General features: G+C 42.3%; 1 protein-coding gene across 1 annotated transcript; it reads right to left on the bottom strand.

Annotated features, from left to right (window-relative positions):
- Positions 1-14,168: 14,168 nt before the first annotated feature.
- Positions 14,169-22,673, bottom strand: CAV2 (caveolin 2). Its single transcript, XM_045001722.1, has 3 exons — positions 22,382-22,673; positions 21,669-21,856; positions 14,169-15,790 (listed from the first exon to the last, which is right to left on the bottom strand). The coding sequence occupies exons 1-3, from the start codon at positions 22,517-22,519 to the stop codon at positions 15,640-15,642; spliced, it is 477 nt and encodes a 158-aa protein (XP_044857657.1). The 5' UTR covers positions 22,520-22,673; the 3' UTR covers positions 14,169-15,639.
- Positions 22,674-24,053: the final 1,380 nt, after the last annotated feature.

The raw sequence follows: 24,053 nt of genomic DNA on the forward strand, positions 1-24,053 counted from the left end.
GTCATCCAGATCATCTTGTATGATATTCTGGTCCTCCTCCATATTGGCAATACCTTCCAACTTTGTGTCATCCACAAATTTTATTAGCACACTTCTACTTTTTGTACCAATGCCAGTAATAAAAATGTTTAATAAGATTGGTCCCACGATTGATTCCTGAGGAACTCCAGTAGTAACCACCCTTCATCCTGACAGTTCACCTTTTGGTACCCGTTGCAGTCTCCCCTTTAACCAGTTCTTTATCCACCTCTCAATTCTCATATTAACACCCATCTTCTCCAATTTAACTAATAATTTCCTATGTGGAACTGTATCAAATGTCTTACTGAAATCCTGCTGCATTTCCTTTGTCTAAAAAATCAGCTATCTTCTCAAAGAAGGAGATCAGGTTGGACTGGCATGATCTACCTTTTGTAAAACCATGTTGCATTTTATCACAATTACCTTTATGTCCGTAACTACTTTCTCTTTTAAAAATTTGTTCCAAGACCTTGCATACAATTGAGGTCAAACTAACAGTTCTGTAGTTTCCCAGATCACTTTTCCCCCTTTCTTAAAAATAGGTACTATATTAGCTATTTTTCAGTCATGAGGTAAGACCCTTGAGCTTACAGATTCATTAAAAATCCTTGCTATTGGGCTTGCAATTTCGTGTGCCAGTTCTAATATTCTTGGACAGAGATTATGTGGGCCCCCTGATTTAGACCCATTAAGCTGTTGGTGTTTGACTTCCACCTCAGATGTGGTGATTCCTACCTCCATATCCTCATTCCAATTAGCCACTCTGCTAATAGCTCTAAACTCTCATTAGCCTTATTAAAAACTGAGGCAAAGTATATGTTTAGGTGTTGGGCCATGCCTTGATTATCTTTAATCTCCACCCCATCCTCAGTGCTTAGCAGTCCCACTTCTTTTCTTGTTTTCTTTTTTATGTGGCTATAGAACCTTTTTCTATTGGTTTTAATTCCCTTTGCAAGGTCCAATTCTGCTTAGCCTTTGGTAGTTCTCATTTTATCCTTACACTTTCTGACCTCCAAGAGGTAACTTTCCTTGCTGATCCATCCCATCTTCCATTCCTTGTAGGCTTTCTGATTTCTCTTAATCACCTGTTTGAGATGCTTGTTCATCCAGGTAGGTCTGCAACCTTTCCCTACATATTTTTTCCCCCTGCTTGGGATGCAGGCTTCAGATAGTTTCTGCAAGCCTCCTCCACATTCAGATGAGTTCTTCAGTCCAGTCCACTTCCCTAACTAATTCCCTTAATTTTTTAAAATTAGCCCTTTTGAAATCAAGGACCCTAGTTGCAGATCTATTTTTGTTTATCCTTTCATTAAGTTTAAACTGAATTAGCTCATGATCACTCAAAGCAAGATTGCCCCCTGTAGCCAGTTCTTCTATGAGGTCCTCACTACTCACCAATACCAAATCTAAAATGGCATCCCCTCTTGTTGGTTCAGTGACTATTTGGTGAAGAAATCTGTCAGCTATCACATCCAGGAAAATCTGAGCCCTACTATTATTAGTAGCACTTGTCATCCATTCTATATCTGGGAAGTTAAAGTCTCTCATAATCACACAATTCCCAGTAGTATTTATTTCATTAAAAACATTAAAGAGGTTTCTATCCATATCCAAATTGGATCCTGGAGGTCTGTAGCATACCCTGAGCACTTGCCCAAGGGAACCTCTAGTAGCTTCCTTCCCCAAAGTGATTTTGGCCCAAACAGACTCTGTCTTATCCATTCCATCACTTCTAATTTCTTTACTGTCTACCTCATCTTGAATATACAATGATACTCAACCACTTTTGCCTTTATTTCTGTCTTTCCTGAACAGCACAAACCCCTCAATGCCTGTACCCCAGTCAGTCATGACTACTATTCCACCATGTTTCTGTTATCCCTATAATATCTGGTTTCACTTTCTGCACCAGTAGTTCTACTTCCTCTATTTTGTTACCCAGGCTCCTTGCATTGGTGTGTGAACATCTTAATTGCTGCCGTTTGGCTTCACCCACATTCTTTGCCTGATTGGCAAGGAATTGTCATTCTACTGCCAGTATCACCTATCTGACTGTTAGCTTCATTGGTATCAGCACTATCTTTCCTCTTAATGTCCATTCTCTTACCCAATGCTGTTCCTTTCTCCATTGCTATATCCTTTCTTATTTGATTTTCCCCCTCTCAATGTTAAAATAGGATTATATTAGAATCTTCCAAATGTCTCCCCCAAGTTTCTAGTTTAAGCTCTTTTAATCAGTTGGGTCATCCTCCATCCCAGAAGTCTATTTCCCTCCCTACTCAGGTGGAGTCCATCCCATGAGACCAGTTCTCTGTCCATGAATGCCTCCCAATGGTCAAACATCCCAAAGCCCTTCTTATAGCACCACCGCCTGAGTCATCTGTTGACCATCAGTTTCTTGTCTCACCTTTATTCTCCTTTTCTAGGGACAGGTAGAATCCCACTGAAGATCACCTTTGCCTCCATTTTTTCAAGCGTCTTTCCCAACCTGGCATAGTCTCCCTGGATACATTCCAGTGGGAACCTAGCTGTATCATTTGTTCCCACATGAAAGACAATCAGTGGATTCTTTCCTGCTCCCATTAGGATCCTCTTCCTCCTCAGGTCAACATCCCATACCTTAGCTCCCGGCAGACAGCACAACCCTTTGTTCTCCGGATCAGCTCTGTCTATTCTTCTTAGTTTAGCTGTTTATATACTGTTAGTCACAGTTTATGAGAGCTGCAAATATAATAGAGCCAGACTCTATATTAAGTGAAATTGTAGCTGCTTCTGTAGGCCTATACAACTTCATGAGCAAATGTGACTTTGCAGTGTGGCAAATGGAAGATATCAGGCAAATCATTTTGCATTGGTTGCTCACTCAGTGGGATGTATGAAAAAACAAAAACTGTGTACCATCCTGTGTGCTGCCATGGGGATGAGAATACTATAAATACCCAGACAGATACAATAACTGGAATATATAGCATCTCCCTCTTGCTTGCAGAAATTCTCCAAAATTCACTCTGGTCTGATAGTATGGCTGTGGCTGCTTCCTTCTTCCCATTTGCTTGTGTCTTTGCATTACCACAAGAATTACAGCTGAGTCACAGGCAGTTAAAGGAGGTATTGGATGTGTCCACAATGGACAGAGATGCTGCAACTCCGATCATGACTGCTCCTGCCTTTTGCTTTGTTTCTTTTCCAGGAGGAACTTAGTCTTTGCTAAGTGCAAACTCATCCACCCTCTTTTTAGCTCTCTGATCCCTATTCTTTTCTCATTGCTGGGTATTATTATTTTTTTACTCTCTTTTGTATATTTTCCCTGTCACAGCCTCCCCTCATGCCAATACAATGGCTTTTGCAGAGAAGCAGCACAACTAAAGGAACAACACAAGCAGAATTGACAAAGTTCAAGAAGGTGCATTTTTAGGCACCTGCTTTAGTACATTCTTCAGATTACTTTTCTAACTCCAACATGGACTCTTTCCTCTGCCAAAATTCCCCTCCCCATACTACATATATAGGCCCCAGTGAGAGAGCTGTTGCTAAACAGCAGTAGATAAGACCCTGGTCTGGAATTCAGGAGACCTGGTTCAATTCCCAGCTTTATCACTGCCCTGCTGGGTGACTTTGGGTATGTCACCTCATCTGTAAAATGGGAATAATGGTACTGCCTTTCTTTGTAAAAGGCTTTGAGATGTAAAGATGAGAAGTGCTATATATTATTCCTCAGTTTACATCATGGGGATTTTTTAAAAACCAAATAGGCTTCACAACATACAAGATCTTTAAGCATAAAAAAGGAAAGCTACTATCTAAAATGTATTCCCATGAGTCACCAAAAAATCCTGACCATGAACTTATTCCATTCATTTGGGTAGTCAAGAGTTTTGTTAAACTTTCTGCATTTCCTGCCTTTTAGGTGCTCAACTGCCTCGTTCACCTTTGACTTTCCTTAAAATTCTCACAGTGCCTAAAAGCACTGTCTTGTAGAGGACACTGATCATGATGCCTTGCACTCATAACGTGTTCTTGAGCTGCTCATTCATACCCTTTGGGATTGCTCCAAGTGCTCCAATTATCACTGGGATCATCTTTGTTCTAGTTTTTAATAATGGTTCCACTTCATAGCAGAATTCTTCATACTTCACTATCTTCTCCTTGTTCCTTTTTGTTGTTTCTGCTTACTGGTAATGCGATATTAATTAACATGGTCTTGTTGGTCTTCTTTTTTACAACTATATCAGGGCTGCTTGCCTGCCCTGTTTGGTCTGTGACACTGGCTAGATCCCATAAAATCTTAGCCTTTTCATTCTCTACAGCACTGTGAGTTCAATGATCATAATACCACATGGTTCATTCAAATCTGTACTTGCCACAGAGGCTCCAATGGAGATACTTGGTGATCTTATTGTGTCTGTTCATATAGACTCTCCCAGCCAGGTTCATGCAGGTAATGAATACCTGTTCCACTGGCTCTTCCTTTTCGGAATGTGTTCTGCAGTTTGGGGAGCAATTCTGCTCGTCAATTTTGTTTTAAACGTAGTTAAGCTTTAAAGACTGCTCTTGTGCACTGATAACGAGACTCCCTGTCTTTCTTTTGAGGTATCCTACAAGCTAAGAGTTTGTTAATCTTCATTCACTAATGGGTTTGATCTTTTTCCATTACCTGTGCACTGATTTCTGTGTAAATCTTTCAAGTCTTTTTTTGGTGATTTGCTTTCTCCTTTATTTTATGCCTCCTTGTGCTGGAATGTAGGCTCACCTATCACTTGTTATCAAGACCAGATCATCTTATACTCTGGCTGACTCCTCATATATTTTGATGTGATATTCTTCATTGTCAATTGCTTCCTCCACAGATAGCAGGCTTTTCCCCCATCACATTGTCCTATGTACATCCTGCCCAAGTCTTGATTGATATTCATTATACTTTATGCATCACCAGGAGCTTTCTTGTTTGGATGTCAGATGTTTTCTTCTCTTGTTTCCACTAGATTACTCTCGTATTGTACTGTACTACTTATATCGCCCAAGATTGCTAGCTTGGATCAAATTCTTTGAGCAGAATTTTGTTCTTAGAGTAATATTCTTTTCCAAACTTCTTCTTTGGTTTCCTTATGTTGTAGCTCTGACAGTTCCCTGATTCCAAAGAGTTTGTAGGGGCCATGATGCTGGGAGATATCTTGGATAGTATCTTTGTTAACTTGTATGCCTTCTGGCTGTACCAGTGCGCCCCTCTACAGATGCAGACACGCATTTTGCCAAGTCAATCCATAGCTTTATATCTTCACCAAACTTTTCTACAAGTCATCAATCTCTAAATCTCCTTTTGTGACCGTCCATATAGTTTCAAACCATCTGTGTATAACAAATGGTTAGCTGGTAGTTGCTCCTAGCTGATATGATAACCACAATTTATTTCATGGAGCATCCATGACAGCAGCAGCATTGCTGCCATGAACAGCATTAGAGATAAGGTATCCCCTTGAAAGATTCCTCTTTTAATTTGGACCTCATCAATGAGTCGAGTGTTCCAGTTAACCAGAGATTGCTGCAGAAAGGAAATCATCTTTGTGCCTTTTCAGTGTCTTAATTATCCATGAGTGTGGGATGCTATCATGGTAGTCTATCCACACCATCTCTATGATTTCCTTTTTTTTTGTTTTGCCTCTTCTGTGATCCTTCTGTTCAGTCTGAGGTTTTTTTTGTACCTTTCATGTTTACTGTGCAGCCTTTTTGCTCAGGAGCTAGCACTATTCAGATCTTCTTGGACAGAATAGCCATTAGAAATTTCCACATAGTTGGTAAACATGTGATCAGTCTATAATCCATACAATCACTGTGGCCTTCTTTCTATATAAAGACTGTTCTCCCCATCACCATCCATCTTGGCTATCTGTTCTTCAAACATTTATTAAGTTGTTCAGGTAAACAATCATGGAGAGTTGGTAGGCATTTCAGCCAGAATCCATGCACCCCACCTGGTCTGGGTGCTTTCCAGTTTTTAATTCCCTTCAATATTTCAGCTATTTCTTTCTTTGATATTCCTGTGTGTTCCCTTATTGTGTGTTTTCTACATTTTTGGATTATATTGTACATCCTTTGACCAGAGTTCCTTCCAGTAGCACTGAAACTCTTCCACATTATTGATTGTCTCTCTACATTTTCCTATTCTGCTTTTAAAGTTGATCTGATCAAAGAATCTCTGTGGTCTGTCATGGAGTATCTGTTCTCTTGACATTGACAGTTTCATGCTGAATATTTTTCAAGTCTGTGACTCAGTACGGTCAGTTTTTGTTTACATTGTTCCTTCACAACTCTCACATCCCTTTCATTCACATTTCATCTCCAGGGCTGTTTGCTTCTCTTTTATTTTTAAATGTTTTTTTTCCAAATTCATCCAATAGGCTGATATTGTGATGTAACAGCTTAATCTTCTTGTTTAACCTTCATTTCCATGGAGGTTTTTGAATATAGCAAGTTTTCTGTTGGTTCACATCCTCTGCTGGCTTGATGATAAACTGATGAGCTGCTACAGTTGCTGTAGCATGAATTATATAATGCAACTGGCTAACCCACTTTGGTCTTATAGCTTCCTTCAACACTTCATTCAGCACTTGCACTATATCATCAAGCCTTTGCTAGTCTACAAGGTGAATACTTGGTATTGATAGTATTCAGATTGAGGTCAAACTGACAAAATAAGCTGTATTTCACTGATGACTGTCAGCATCACCTCGACTGGAACACAATTATTCTGGGAAGCAGAAAGGTTTTTGGTTTTGATGGAAAAATCTCTCCAAGGAAAAAAGTACATTTTCTAGGCACTCTCAGAAGCAGGCCAAAATATAGGGATATTTTTCTCAGGTTTGCTGCAGAGTTCTCTCTCTTTTTTTTAATAGCTAGAAATACCATGTTGTCTTGCATCAGGTCCAAAGTAATGAATACAGACAGGGAAGTTCCCATTTCCACTGGAGATAGTGGCAAAAGTCCCATTGACTTCAATGGGAGGAGGATATGTTGCATAACAGGAAACTGTATTTTATACCTATCTCTAGCCAAGTGATTACTCTGTGTTGTTCAAGGTCAGAGTAATAGTCAATTAAATCTTTACAGTAGTTACTTAAGACTCATTTAGGTACAAGCATCTCCAGGGGGAAGCTATTCTTGTATTAAAACATTTATGTCATAACCATATTCATTTCATTCAGCTGAAGACTAGGTGGCCTGCCAATTGCTGGGTTTGAAATCAATAAATAGGCATTTGCTGTGGTGATTTAGCTAGAACATAATGTGCATCTACAGCACCTCACTTGCCACCTCTTTTATAATTGCAGGTTGAGAGCATTTACTGTAACTTCTTGCAGTTAACTCCAACTTTCTTATGCTCACTCTGTTAGTGTACAATATTGGTGGAAGTGTCCAGTGTTTGACCTTGTTCAACTTGTTTTTCTCAAAGACTGTTCTTTTTCAACATGTATTTTTCATGTGACTTTACAGCAACAGTTTATCCCTGCAGGTGGGGGAAGATCACACCCAGTACAAATAATGGTGTTATCGTTTTTTGGCTTCTACAAGATATAAGTGTGTGGTCCAATGCGCCAGAACTGCAGGAGTGTCCTGAACTTTTCAGCTATCTCTGAAAAAAACCATGTGTGCCTAAGTATACTCATTAGGCGGGGGAGAGGGGAGGGTGTAAGGGGTTTTTATTTAGTCGTAAATCAATATTCCTGTTAGGATTTCTTTCAAACTCAGTTTTATTAAAGAACACATTGGGTGGGGGGAAGATAGAAATGTAACAACCTCTTTCTACATGCAACAATAAAATATTTGTTTTACAATAAATCAGATGCAAAGGACCGTGTTAAACAACTCATGTGAGGAGGTCGGTTAAAGCCCTCTGTATATTAAAGGACAAATATAGAATAAGACAAATTAAGGTTAGTATGCTTTTTAAATAAGAATAGCCTCCACATGTAAAACATGGTTCTGAAACTATTTCCCTAGCAGAGCTAAACTGACAGTTCATAAATATAAATCTATCTGAGGTACTTATTTGTACCCATTACAATAATCTTTAATGTCTTTATCCTCCCAACACATTTGTTGCAGATGGGAAGTGAGGCATAGAAAACCTAAGTGGAAGACCCTCAGCTGATATAAATTGCCACAGATCAGTTGAAGTCAATGGGGGCAGAGGATCCATCCCTTTAAGCTACATCTACACTATGAGCTGGGGGGCACAATAGCCCTGCTTGCGTACACATACTTGTGCTAGTTCTCAATGAGCTAGAAAAATATAAATAGTAGTATAGCCACAATAGCACAGGCATGGTAGAGCCATGTGAGCACAAACCCACCTGTACCCCATGGACATTAAGTTGTACTTCAGTAGCTGCTACCCATGCTAGTGCAGCTACCCTGCTGTTTATGCTTGTGCTAGCTTGATGAAACCTGCCTTGAGTGCAGGGGACTGGACTAGATGACCTCTTGTGGTCACTTCCAAACTACACTGCTATGATTCTATGAGATGTGCATCCATAGCCTTTTACTTTCGCTGCCTGGCTTCACATCTGTGAAATAGAGCTATAACAATTGACAGCTGAGGATCTGGTGACCTGTGTGACTTGCTGAAGATAGGAAGCCTGTGAAAGCTGGAATCCAGGTCTTCTTAGGTCCAGGCTAGTTCTCTAACCACGGGACCACCCTTCCTCTTAGGTATACAGCTATAAATTTGCAATAACTCCACTGAAGTCAATGGCATCTCTCTGAATGTATACTTGTGTATCTGAGAGCAGATTTTGGCCTAATATGTGCAAGGCATAATGGAAGGATAACTGGCCTGGGGCAGATTCACACCAGTAACCAGGTATTGAGTGGTCTCTGTATCTTTTCACCAGTTAACATCGTTGGCTACGTGGATGGTGTCACCAGGAAGGCTTTGGCTTCCTCAGCTGTGGGATGCTGTTCTGAGGACTGCTGAGCAGAGATGGGGTCCCTCTATCAAGGAAGGTGAAAAGTATTTTTGGATACAGACCGGCTGACCTAGTGAGATGGGGATTTTAACTAGGTTCTATGGGGGCAGGAGAGACGGAAGCCCACAGGTAAGTCCAAAACATGGAGACCCGGGCAAAGGGTCGGAATCTGGGGAGAACATAGGCAATCATAGCAGGGACAAAGGAGAGACATGTAGGAATATATAGGAGGAGTCAAATAAAGATCTTAGATGTCTAAATATTAATACAAGAAGTATGGGGAATAAAACAGGAAGAACTAGAAATAGTAGTGAATAATCACAATTACAACATAATTGGCATCACAGAGACTGGGTGGGATAATTCATATGACTGGAATATTGGTATAGAAGGATACAGCTTGTTCAGGAAGGACAGGCAAGGGAAAAAAGGGAAGAGGTGTTGCCTTGTATATCAAAGATGTATACACTTGCACTGAGGTTGAGATAGAATTGGGAGACAGAACTGTTGAAAGTCTCTGGGTAAGGACAAAAGGGGTAAAAAAAATAAGGATGATGTCATGTTAGGAGTCTACTATAGACCACCTAACCAGGAAGAAGAGATGAGGAGGCTTTTTTTTAAACAATGAACAAAATCATCCAACACACAGGATTTGGTGGTGATGGGGGACTTCGATTACTCAGCCATCTATTGGAAAAATAATACATCTGGGCACAGATTATCCAACAAGTCCTTGGAATGCACTGGAGACAACTTTTTATTGCAGAAGGTGGAGAAAGCAACTAGGGGAGAGGCTTTTAGATTTAATTCTGACAAACAGGGAGAAACTGGTTGCGAATCTGAAGATGGAAGGCAGCTGGGATGAAAATGATCATGAAATGATAGAGTTCATGATTCTAAGGAATGATAGGAGGAAAACAGCAGAATAAAGATAGTGGAGTTAAAGAAAGCAGACTTTAGCCAACTCAGGGAGATGGTAGGTAAGATCCCATGGGAAACAAGTCTAAGGGAAAAAAAATTCAGGAGAGTTTTTTTTAAGAGAGACATTATTGAGTGCACAAGAGCAAACTAACTCAATGCATAGGAAAGATAGGAAGTATGGGAAGAGGCCACCTTGGCTTAACCAGGAGATCTTCAATGATCTGAAACCCAAAAAAGAGTCCTACATAAAAGTGGAAACTAGGTCAAATTACAAAGGAAGAATATAAAAAAATCCTCAATGTAGGGGCAAAATTAGAAAGGCCAAGGTAACAAAAAAAAGATTAAACTAGCTAAGGACATAAATGTTAACAAGAAAACATTTTACAAATATATGAGAAGCAAGAGGAAGACCAAGGGCAGGGTAGGCCCATTACTCAATGAAGAAGGAAAGATAACAGAAAATAAAACAATGGCCAAAAATACCATTTGTTGTTTCAGTTTTCACTAAGAAAGTTAGCAGTAATTGGACTTCTAACACAAACATCAATGTAAATGGGGTAGACTCTGAGGCTAAAATAGGAAAGGAACAAGTTAAGAATTACTTAGACAAGTTGGATGTCTTCAACTCTGCAGGGCCTGATATACATCCTAGAATACATAAGGAACTGGCTGAAGAGATTCTAAGTCATTAGCAATTATCGCTGATAACATGTGGCGGATGGGAGAGAAAAGGGAAAATATAGTACCTATCTACACGAAGGAAAACAAGGACAATGCGGGGAATTATAGACAATCAACTTAACTTGCATATCTGGAAAGATAATTGAGCAAATAATCAAACAAATTTGTAAGCATCTAGAAGAAAATAAAGTGATACGTATAAGTCAACATAGATTTATCAAGAACAAATAATGCCAAACCAACCTAAAATCCTTCTTTGACAGGATAAGAAACCTTGTGAATGGGAGGGGCGAGCAGTAGATGAGATATATCTCACCTTTAGTAAAGTTTTTGATACTGTCTCATAAACAAACTAGAGAAATATAGCCTGGATGAACCTTCTATAAGATGCGTGCACAACTGGTTGGAAAAGCATACTCAGAGAGCAGTTACCAATAGTTTGCAATCAAGTTGGAAGGGCATATCAAGAGAGGTCCCACAGGGATCAGTCCTGGGTCTGATTCTATTCAGGACAGGATTAGAACTTGATCTTGACAAACTGGAAAAAATGTATGAAATAAGTAGGATGAATTTCAATGATAACTGCAAAGCACAACGCTTAGGAAGAAATAATCAATTGCATAAATACAAAATGGGAAATGACTGCCTAGGAAGAGTATTGCAGAAAAGGATTTGGGGATTATAAACTACAATACAAACTAAATAGGAGTCAACAGGGTAATGTTGTTGCAAATAAAGCAAAGCTCATTTTGGGATGTACTAGTTGGAATGTTGTAAGCAAGACTTGAGAAGTAATTCTTCCTTTCTACTCAGCACCCACAAGGCCTTAGCTAAAGTATTGTGTCCAGTTCTGGCTGACACACTTTAGGAAAGATGAGGACAAATTGGAGAAAGTCCAGAGGAGAGTAACAAAAATGACTGAAGGTCTAGAAAACATGACCTATGAAGGAAGATTGAAAAAGTGTGTTTGTTTAGTCTCGAGAAGAAAAGACTGTAGGGAGACACGGTAAGTCTTCAGGTATGTAAAAGGTTGCTATAAAGAGGGTGACAAATTGTTCTCCTTAACCACTAAGGACAGGACAAGAAGTAATGGTCTTAAATTGCAGTAAGAGATTTGTGTTAGACATTAGGAAAAACTTCCTAACTGTAAGGGCAGTTAAGCACTGACACAAATTAATTAGGGAGGCTGTGGAATCTCTGTCACTGGAGGTTTTTAAGGACAGGTTAGACAAACACCTGTCAGGGATGGTCTAGATAATACTTAGTCCTGCCTCACTGCTGGGGACTGACTACATGACCTATCAAGGTCCCTTCCAGTCCTACACAATGTTCCCTCTAATTTTTCCCCATCCATGTGTGGAATGAATTTTGCTATGTGTACCAATATGGAGGTGATGTGTGGCGGGAGTGGGGACAAGGGGTTTGGAGTGTGGGAGGAGGCTCAGGGCTGGAGCAGAGAGTTGGAGTGCGGGAGGTGAAGGCTCTGGCTGGGGGTTTGGGCTGTGGAGTGGGGATGAGGAGTTCAGAGTGTGGGAGGGGGCTCAGGGCGGGGGCAGAGGGTTGGGGTGCAGAGGGATGAAGGCTCCGGCTGGGGGTGCAGGCTCTGCAGTGGGGCCAGGGATAAGGGGTTTGGGATGCTTGCTGCCCTGGGGTTGCAGTGGGGAAAGAGGACTCCCCCCAGCCCTCTCTCCCTGCAGCATCACCTGGACTGGGGGAGAGCCTCTCTTCCCGCCGTAGTAGCTCTGGTGCTGGGAGAGGGGCACCTCTCCCCACCACAGTAGCTCCAGGGCTGGGGCTGGGGGAAAGACGCCTCTCCCTGCCACAGCTCCTGGGCTGGGGGAGTCCTCTCTCTTGGTCACAGCTCTGGAGCTCGGAGGGAGAGGTGTCTTTTCTTACCATGCCGCAGCCCTGGGGCTGGGGGAGTTAGGTGACAGCCCTTGGTGGCCTCCTGCATGGCTGTGCAGGTGTGCACCTTAGAGGGAACTTAGGTCCTACATTTCTAGGATTCTGTCCTCCTTTTTCATAACACTGATCTTTCAAAATTTAGAAGATATAAATATTTTAAATGACCAAAACAAAACAACCCCACCCCCGACAGTTTTCTTAAGGATGGAAGCAACACTTTTATAAGCAGAGGTATACCTGCTCCAGAAAAGTTATTGGCCCTAAAATAGAAAAGAAACAAGACAGCTTATAACTACATATACTTTCCTTAATGAGATGTTCTTCGTTACAAGCTTGCTTTTGTCTTGTGATGTAGTTACAGTAATGGTGAAAAAAAAAATCAATCTAAGTAAGAACAACCCAGATCAGTCTTCTAGATTCTCTTTGGCAGTTTAGAGCCCTGCTGACTTCAGCAAGCTATTTTTAAGAATGCACGTATCCATTAACATGTGACCAAGAGCAAATCAGTTGTCACTCGGCCTCAATCATAAAGTTTGGATCCAGAGCTGAACTTCCTCAAAGCTTGTGCTATTCATTGATGGGGTACTGGTTCAGCACATTTCAGATATAAGGACTACAACTGGTTTCCAATTTTCTGTCAAAACTTTTTTGATGCAAAATAGCTTTTTCTACAAAATGGACTTTTTTTTGAAAAATATGCAGGTAAAAAATGTGCAGGTAAAACAAAAGGTGAAAAAAATTGGTTTTTGATTGTCAAAAAGCCAAAAATATTTCTGTTTTTTGACAAAAATCTGAAATTTTTTGAAGAACATATTTTCATTTACATTTTTAATTGGGAGGGGGTGGGAATTTCTGACTAGCGCAATAGGGACCAGCTATGTGTATTAAGATCCAGATTTGAATGTGAAAGTGTGCAGTTCTAGAACTTTGGTTTGAGTCCATCTCCAATTGCTACCTATGGAAAAAGTGCGTTTTTGAAGCACAAAGACTACATAATGTATACTAGTTCATTTACTACTGGGTGGCAAATGTTCTGTAGCTCATTAAATAAAGCTCTGTTTCATATGCTATGAAATTTGTATACTTTTCCCCCCCCCCCCCCAAAAAAAAATCATTTGGCATGTAGCCAAAGTACCTCAATGGGGAATCTATTTTAGAGAATATTAACATGATTTTAGAAGCAGCAAAGAGTCCTGTGGCACCTTATAGGCTAACAGACGTTTTGCAGCATGAGCTTTCGTGGGTGAATACCCACTTCTTCAGATGCAAGTCTTGCATCTGAAGAAGTGGGTATTCACCCACGAAAGCTCATGCTACAAAACGTCTGTTAGTCTATAAGGTGCCACAGGACTCTTTGCTGCTTCTACAGAACCAGACTAACATGGCTACCCCTCTGATACATGATTTTAGAAAAAAGTATTCTGTCTTACTTGCTAAGTTTGAACTTACGAGTGGTTCTAAATCTTACATAGGGAGACAAATTCTCTACTATTGTAAATGGGTGAAACATCACCAAGATCAGTGGAGCTGTGTCCATTTACACCATCTTTTTCCAACCATATGTTAGTGTAAAGTTGCACAAGTAGCCTACATTCATTTAAAAAAAAAAAGTTTTAAAAAATGATTTAAAGATTGGTCATCTATTTAACCAAGACAAAAAAAAGATGACTGAGTAAATTGGGTTACCAAAAATTGAAAAAGCTAGTTTTTTATTATTTTATTACATACCTCATATATGATAAGGAATGCATGACATTGCTTCAGAGGAAAACATATTGCAGCATATTATAAACATTTTACAGTTGTAACTTATTCATCTGCATTTATATAAATCAGTAGCATGTACCCCATCAAAAGATCAATATAATTTTCATGTATCTTTGTTTACACGCTATTCTGGTTTATAAAGCTGTATTAAGTGCAGGAGGGAAAACTATCCTTTATAGTTAGACTTTAAAAGTAATAAATAAGCATTTACCAGAGACAATTAAATGTGTGGAGAGAACTGGACAAGCATACTAAATATGTCCACTTGCTTGAAATAAGAGAGAACGCTTTCTACTTAATCAAAGTGCCAGAATAGTGTATATTATTTTAAATATCACAATGTTGCTGATAATACACAGAGATAGGCAAGGTTGCATTTATTACAGCCTGTTTTTAATTAAAAAAAATGAACAATGCTCATAAACATGTATTTCAAACTCTTTTGCATAATCTTGTATGAAAACATTTGTGTGCACTGATTTCACATTCAATTACGAAAACAATATATACTTGAATTGCACAGCAGCATTTCCAAAGATCTGCGTAATCTAGTCAGTAAAAGCTCACCAATCTCATTCAATCTTCTGCAGTGTCAAACTTCTTCAGCATAATAATTCCGCAAGTATACAAATGCTTTAGAAATAATGCTTCAAGGAAAACTGATAAAGTAACATTTACATAAATACAAAATATACAGCAAAATTAAAATCTCATTAAATAATATATATAGATTAGCTGATTTTCTCAAACCATTAGCTAACACTTCATTTTAAGGGGTAAACTTTGGGGAACTTTTCTCCATTGATATATGGGAGATTTACAAAGCAGCAATGGGAGCTCAGTGAATATTACCCATGCACATCAGTACTGTATTATGCAGGGAGTTGCAGGCATGACTCCTGCTGACAACAAGAACTGAGCATACAACCTTCCATGTATTATGCTGAATAGTGGGCCAGACCCAACTCTGAAACCCTAGAAGTTAGTTTGGCCCAGTGTATCACATCACTACTAATTTCACTAGTATTCAGAGTAACAACACTGGCCACAGCAATTTTCTATGATACTATTGTGGTGGTCACATATACCTCCACATGATTTTTTCTGCAACTTGGCAATCAATGTACCATTAAAATAAAGTGTTGCCAAAATACCCCACATTTTTTCTGTTGTTTAAAATAGTTAGATATGAAAATAGTCTAGTTTATCTTAAATTGATCCCCTGAAAGTAAATGATTTTTAAAAAAAAATAATGTGTCCCCATTTTAAACCAGCTATTTTAATCCCAACAGTTTTGGAATGAATGATAAGTGCACCTGTGTTACATTAGCAAAGAGGCATACCACCATCTAAGACTACAGCAGAATTGTATCCTTGATGTTTACTCTTGGTCCAGGCGTATATTAACTATAGCAAAACATCGGCCTAGGCTGTGAAATAACGGTGCAATAAGAACATCCGTCACACTCTTCCATACAGTCTGCACTGAAGGCAAGACCATGAGGCAGGTCTTTACAAAAGGCATCACAATCCTAGAAAGGAGAAGATTTGAGGATTACTACTACTACTACAACAACAACTACAACAGAACAATGGATTTGCTGGTCAATCCTTGGTTAGATTTATTAACGACAATGGGATCTTATTTAACCAAAAAGGTTTCAGAGACATTTAAAACCTTCAGAAAAATGGGAGTTTGGCTATTCTGAGAAGCAACATATGGTGTACACTGTGCTAAAGGGATGTAACCTATCTTCATTTATCCAGGCATTTCAGTAAGCTAGAAGTCATTTAAAAGGGTGTTCAGCGTAGATAAAAAACAAACGTAGAAATGATTTATGTAATGTTGAACTGTGATTTTAAAGTGCTTTTCTAAAAGGCTGTGCCACAGAGCAATACTAAATGTTTGTCTGCTTGGGTTCTCAGCCGTTATCAAATCAAGTCCAACAATGCAAACACTATACTAATGTGTCTATGTTGCACTCAACTAACCCAGATGGATTTAAACAAGAATAGTTCTTCTAAAACCTTCCCTTTCTTTGTCTCTGCTGAAACAGCAAGTAATGTACATACCATATAGAACTTTGAATGCTACTGAAATAAGGTGACCCGATATAACATGAATTTGGATAAAACGCGGTAAAGCAGCGTTCCAGGGGGCGGGGCTGCGCACTCCGGCGGATCAAAGCAAGTTCGATATAACGCGGTTTCATCTATAATGCAGTAAGATTTTTTTGGCTCCCGAGGACAGCGTTATATTCGGGTAGAGATGTATAAGGGTATGCTACACTCTAAAGTGTGGCTATGGTTATGTACAGTTCAACTGTATATACAATTTATTATGACTATAGCATATAGTGTGCTGCATGTCATTTGCTAGCTAAATTGTGCCTCCTCTTCTGTTCACTAATTTTCCATGAGTCGCTTATGATTTTCTCTATATTATTATCTGATAACATTATTTGCTGAATAATCTAGTGCAATTTAAACCTTCACCCCAAATCCTATGGGGGAAGCTGCATCAGGAGTGGGGTGGGGGGAGAAGGAAATCACCCAATGGACAGGCACTGGTAAAGCTGCAATTCTTGGGCAGAACCACTGGCAAGGGCAGCAGTAATAGTAACAGAATCTGTCCTTCAGGGGAGATGTCTTACTACTGCCCCCCACAGGTATTCTGGAAGAATCTTCTCCTTGGCTGGCCCCTCCTACTTTCTGGGGGCAACAGGATTGCTCCAGGCTCGACAGTGGAGTGGGGCTGCAGGCAGTTTGAGCCCCTCAAGTATGTCCCCATTGCATCTGAGGGCACGGCTCCCAGCCTGGGTCCACAGTTTTGCGCTAGAGCTCTAAAAGTTGCTGTGTAGACGGTGCATTGAGGTTATGGCTGGGGGAGGAGCATGGGCTCTCAAGCCCCCTCCAGCCAAAGCTGCAACATATAACCAGCTATTTTTATAGTGCTAGCATGAGCCCCGCAAGTGAGTTTGTGGGCTGGGAGGTTTGCTCTGAGATGCAGTGTAGACATGCCTAGTGGGAACACACAGCCATGGTTCCCAGCAGTAAATCAAACCCATTGGCTTAGAATATAATCAAAGTGATAGTGAAGACTCATAACAGAGGTGTTGATAAGACTCAATAGGGAGTCACAAGAAGACTCTCTGCTGCCCAATGTGGAATGTAACATGTGAACCAAGAGACTAGAACCTGAGATCCACTCCCTACAAACTGGTTGGTGGTGAGGGAAAGGTAGAGAGAGAAACATCATCTCTTCCTTTTCATTCCCTGCAGCCAAGAAGTGGGTAGAGCGGTAAGGGAGGACAGCCAACTCTCACACTGAGACAACGCAATGTCAGGAGAGTTGTTCAGTGGCTCTCTGAATCCATCAATTCAGTGAGGATGTGGCTTTTCAGCGCTCATGATTTTGTGGTCATCAAGGTTGAATACCACAGCTATAAGCCATAAAAGAGAAAGGTGAAAGGTGACAGATGTCCACTTCTTTGTATCTTGGTCATTGACTGCACCATAGCAAGTGACGGATGGAAATTCAGGCCACGATACAGAATAATGCCAAGCACCCCCAGCTCCAAATGAGGTCAAGGCATGAAGCTTGCTGGGTCTTGGAAATCTCTACATGGGCAGAGGGGAACTTTGCTTTGCAACTTAGGAGAGGATATCTGTGCATGCTACACTAGCATGGAGGGTTCCCCAAAGGGAGTTGCAAGTCCTCAGCTTTTCTCAGGGTTAGGACCTTAATGAACAATCACCAGGACATTTTTAGAAAAAAGTGTAGGGCCAAATTCAGCCATGAGTTACACGACTTACACTTCAAAGTGGTTGCACATATGTAACTCGGAGCAATATTTCATTCCTGATCTATAATAAGGGTCAGAATTTTGAGTGCATCACTTGGATCGCTGGTATTGACACAGCACAACCTCACCATAACACAAACCACTTCAACAGAAAATTCAAACTCCAGTTTAAGGATATTTTTTAAAGTTTACTCAGGATATTCACAGGGAGCGTCTAAGAGTTGGTGTGACAAGTTTTCCACAACTTATAGTCTGTAGCATGAGAGAAATAAATCACTACAGGCAAAGGAATGCAGAGAAGTAACTTTGCTCCAAGGAGCTCATATACAGGTCACTAAACTGCTGGCTGGCATTGGCACAGTTTCAGATTGTCTCATTCTTACCAGATAGTGTAACTATGGAGACCAGCTTAATGCACCTAGTATGAGGGAGGGTCCAGAATGTGTTTCATTTTTTTCCCCTATTAAAAAGTAAGTGTAAATCAAACCACATTGTTGGTATTTTTCTCATTTACTTTTCTTTCTCCTTCCCCAATGCCATTACATGATGTATAATATCTGCGTCTTTTTTTAAAGTTATCCCAGCTACCGAGAACTAAAATCTGCTCTCAGATCTGGGGTGCACAATTGCTGCTGAAACCCTAGGGAGTTCTAGGTGAGTGAGCAATGCCAGGTCAGGCCAGGCCTAAGTGGATTTTTAGCGTGCCAATATAGTTACAACAGTAGTACTTTACATGTCTATAGCACTTTATCTGAGGACTTCAAAGTGTTTTACAAACAGCATGGAATTTAGCCTCATAAAAGACCCCTCAGTATAACTGGCTCAGTTTGATGGATGAAGAAACTGAGGCATAGAGGCTCTGATAGCCCCTCCTGCAGCCAGTTACATGGGAGGGAGAACTCACAATCTGTTAAAGGAGTTTTTCTGGAATCGTTCCAGGGAAGGTTTGAATGGAATTCCCCTCCTCCCACCCACAAAACAAGCAGAAGGTATGTCCATAACCCCAGTGGGATTCCAAAAGAAGCCAGTACTATATGTTTGGAAACTCAATGCCTCAACTCCATGCCAGCTCTGGAGTCCCCTGCCCTATCACAGATCCTAGAAACACAGCTCTGTTCAAATCCATGCTCCCAGGGAACGTGGAATGGGCAGACAGTGCTGCACAGAAGTTTACAGAGACTCAAGCTTCACTAACTTTGGATTGAAGCTGGTGTGGGAAACTGGATTTAGCTGGTCTTTGTCTCCCAATAGAACTGGATCCTGGCCTAGACAAATTGAGTGACCTAGACAAATTGGAGGATTGGGCCAAAATAAATCTGATGAGGTTCAACAAGGACAAGTGCAGAGTCCTGCACTTAGGACAGACAAATCCCATGCACTGTACAGGCTGCGGACCGACTGGCTAAGCAGCAGTTCTGCAGAAAAGGACCTGGGGATGATAGTGGACGAGAAGCTGGATATGAGTCAGCAGTGTGCCCTTGTTGCCAAGAAGGCCAACGGCATATTGGGCTGTATTAGTAGGAGCATTGCCAGAAGATCGAGGGAAGTGATTATTCCCCTCTATTTGGCACTGGTGAGGCCACACCTGGAGTACTGTGTCCAGTTTTGGTCCCCCCACTACAGAAGGGATGTGGACAAATTGGAGAGAGTCCAGTGGAGGGCAACGAAAATGATTAGGGGCTGGGGTGCATGACTTATGAGGAGAGGCTGAGGAAACTGGGCTTATTTAGTCTGCAGAAGAGAAGCGTGAGGGGGGATTTGATAGCAGCCTTCAACTACCTGAAGGGGGATTCCAAAGAGGATGGAGCTAGGCTGTTCTCAGTGGTGGCAGATGATAGAACAAGAAGCAACGGTCTCAAGTTGCAGAGGGTGAGGTTTAGGTTGGATATTAGGAAACACTATTTCACTAGGAGGGTGGTGAAGCACTGGAATGGGTTCCCTAAGGAGGTGGTGGAATCTCCCTCCTTTGAGGTTTTTAAGGCCCAGCTTGACAAAGCCCTGTCTGGAATGATTTAGTTGGTGTTGGTCCTGCTTTGAGCAAGGGGTTGGACTAGATGACCTCCTGAGATCTCTTCCAACCCTAATATTCTATGATTCTGGCTAGGGCAGGGATGGAGCCAGAGACTCCCCCACCCAGGGTATAACAGGAGATCAGAATGAAAGTTCTCCTCTGTACTTTTTAGTGGAGGAAATAATTAGGCCCAGAGAGAGACTGAGGCCAAAATCTTCAAAATCGGGTGCCTATGGCTAGACACCTCTATTTCAGAAGTGCTGGCCACTGCAGCTCCTGTTAAAGTCAACGGGGATCATTCACATGAGTTGGATTTGATGCTGTAACTGATTTTCAGAGACCTAATTCAGTAAAACTCATGTCTGCATTCCATTGCATGGAAGTCTATACAAGAGGTGCTTCTGTGGCACAGAAACCTAGAACAGTATTAAGGAATTGGGGCTTACTGGACTACAACATCTTTAGATGTTTAAAGAGCTCGAAAGGTCTGACTGTTAAACTCCAGCTATCCATGCCTGAAAGCACGTTCTGACAATGGAAATTTTTGTCTAAAACTAGTATGTAAAGAAAATCTTGGTTTGTGGGCATGGTGCTGGGCACTTGGTCATCCTACTCCTTTCACCTACCTTGGTAGCCAGATGGATTCCCAGCTTTCCCTTATGTAGCCCTTTCATCTCCAGCCCCCGTTCTTTTTTCCTTCCATCCATCTCCACAATCTAGCAGCCTCTCTGTTCTGAAGATTCTCCAAACCATTGCCAAAAATGTAACAAAGTACATCAGCTTCCCTGTGAGCTTCTAGAGCTACTGTGTCCACCTGTGGAACTGGGCATGTGGCCAGGATCAGACTACCTGAGCTCAGCAGGGGGTCCCTTTCCTGGAGGTGCTCAGGGTACATTGCATTGCACATTGTTATGAACATGCCTCATGTTCAGAGGCAGCAGCTTTAGTGGCAATAGCAAAGATAAGATGTACCCTATGGTTATTATTTTCAGCAAAGGTGGCATGGGAAAGAAGGAGTAGCTAGCTCAATGGAGGAAGACTGAATAGGGGACTGGGTACCAAACTGATGAGAAAAAGTTGCAATGGGAGGTAGGGAAACATGGCCCTCCTACCCAGCTGGCAGAATACCTCTGCCAAGCCCTTATATTAAATACACATGATTAAGGAATCTGCATAGTCCAATCATCATCACCATTATTATTTATATCACAGTAGCATCTAGAGGCCCTAACCAAGATCAGGGCTCCATTGTGCTAAGTGCTGCACAAATCCAAAGAAACAGTCCCTGTCCCAAGGAGCTTGCAAACTAAATAAACAAGACAGACCCAGGGTAGAAGAAATTTACATATGGGGCCCCCAGGCACTGAAAGCTCATTATTGTCACTTTTAAAACACAGTAAATACTCAAATCAGCCTAAATTTACTAGCTGTAGAGGTGACTATCGCTAGTTAGGATCTATGGCAACATCCTAAGAATTGTTCATTCTCTCTTGTGCACAGAGACTGAATTTATAGAGGCACTTCTTTACTGTATATGGATATTAATGTTTCAGGAGGAAGATAAGTGAAGTGGAAGGCAATAAATTTACTCACCAGATGTGCAGACAGCTGAGTACTGCAAAGACAATTCCTGCAACCAGAGCCAGTGGGATAGCAAGGAAGAGAGTCAGGAGCTTGTACAGCGCGTATTTACTGAGCTCAAAGAGAGCGTGGCTGCATATCCAAACTTTGTCAAAGGAGTGAAATGATGCAGGCTCTGCTAGGACATCCTCAAACCCTAGCTGGAATGACACAAAAAACACACACCCCACCCCCCCAGCTAAATCAGCTTCTGTCTCCAACAGCAATTGCAGTGCTACAAGGCTGGGGATGAAGAGGGAACTATACTGGAGTTGTTGCTGCTGATGGGAAAGAAACGGAGCAGGTTGCACCCGGCTTTGTTAAATACCCCTGTCCCCAGCGCAGAGTGACTTTTGGCTAGAGGCCGCCCCGGGGAAGCTCGGATTGTAACAACTCAGCTCAGCCTGAGCCTGACCGGCACAGGTGTGCGGGGCGGGCAGGCCGGGCTCACGGGGGATCGGGCAGAGAGAGACTCCGCGATTTTTGTGCTGCCCCGTTTCAAACAACAGCGCGTATGTTAAACCGCGTTCTCAGGCGCAGAGCGCGGCCCGGGCTCCCGGGGAGAGAGGGAGGGGCCCGAGGCCGGCCGGCCGCGGGGGCTAAGGGGGAACGCAGCCCCCTGCTTTGCAAGGAGCCAGGAGGCGAGCAGGGAGCGGCGCGCAGGTGGCCGCCAATGCGGCCCTCACCTTCAGGTGGGTGTTCAGCCCATGCGGGTCTCTGCCGGGGCCGCTCTCCGGGCCGGCTAGCGCGGGGCCGCCGGGGCGCCCGAAGCTGTCCTCGGCCATGAAGATCTTCGTGTCTCCCGTCTCCTTCTCCAGCCCCATGGCGGCTCCGCTGGTGCGCTGCCTCCGGGCCCCCCTGCCCGCTGGCTGCTGCCTCTGGCTGGGCTCCGCGCAGCCCGGCCTTGGGTGGAGCCCGGCTGGCCCGGAGCCCCGCCCCGCAGAGCGCCGCGCCCGCCAGGAGCTGCCCCCTGGCTCCGCCCCGCAGCGAGCCCCGCCGAGGCCGGGGGAGAAGAAAGGGAGCGGGGGTGGAGCGAGCGGGAGGACCCGGGGCTGCGGGGCCTGCAGCAGCGGAAGGCGAAACCAGCGGGGTGGGATCCCGCGCTATCTGCACGGGACAGTTTTGGTGCAGCAGGAGTTTGCTGCGCTTCAGTCCAGGGGCCGTCCCCTTATGTGCCCATCCTCTGCATTTGCCACATAAAGGGGGGAGATGATCATGCCACCGATACAATGCACATCCCCATGTGATCAGTCGTTTTAGAGCCTCAGCATTTATGAACACAAAATGTTAATTGCCAGCCTGGCTCAGACCAATGAGCCATCTAGCCAGTATCCTCTCTTCTGACAGAGGCTGATGCCAGAAGAACAGGGCAATTATTGAGTGATACATCATCTTCCTTCCAGTCACAGCATCTGACAAGTCAGCGGTTTTGGGACCCCCCTAGACCATGGGGATGCATTCCTCCTGACTGTCGTCACTAATAGCCATTGATAGACCTATCCTCCATTAATTTATCCAATTCCTTTTTGAACCCAGTTATAGTTTTGGCCCTCACAACCAGGGGCGGCTCTAGGAATTTTGCTGCCCCAAGCACGCCTGCAGAAGGTCCTCCGAAGCCGCGGGACCAGCGGACCCTCCGCAGGCAAGCTGCCGAGGGCAGCCTGCCTGCCACCCTCACGGCGCCGGCAGAGCGCCCCCCGCGGCTTGCCGCCCCAAGCACGCGCTTGGCGTGCTGGGGCCTGGAGCCGCCCCTGCTCACAACATCCCCTGGCAGTGAGTTCCACAGGTTGGCTGTGTGCTGTGTGAAGAAGTACTTCATTTTGTTTGTTTTAAACTCGCCACCTATTAATTTCATGAGGTGACCCTTTCCAGCTGGATGGTAAACAGAAATTAAAAATCCTGGCCTAGGGATTAAGAAAGGGGGCATTTATACTATCCAGCCAAATTGTGTCCAATCTTATGGGTCTTTTATGGAACATACTGTTTTCTTTCCTCTTATGCCCTAAAACTACCCATAGCCTCGCATCTAATACAAAGTAAATGAGAGGTGGTTTAATTATCTTTCACTGAAAATCCCCAACATCTTATTCTCATGCTTTATTTTCCATTTTGCATAACTCATTCCTGCTACTGTATTATATTAAAAAATGATCTGAGTGTGAATTTAACTATAGCAAAGTAAAGGAATAATTTCTGAAAGACTTTGATAGCTGTTTGAAACCACTGATTTATGAATATTGATATATTTACACTAGTTGATTTCTGCAGCAATACAATAACGATTATCACTTCTCACTCTCCAAAAAGAGACTTTGAGGATTATAATCCAGATACTATTCATGCCTATTAAATTTAAAA

This window comes from Mauremys mutica, chromosome 1, assembly GCF_020497125.1.
Source record: "Mauremys mutica isolate MM-2020 ecotype Southern chromosome 1, ASM2049712v1, whole genome shotgun sequence".
Lineage (NCBI taxonomy): Eukaryota > Metazoa > Chordata > Testudines > Geoemydidae > Mauremys > Mauremys mutica.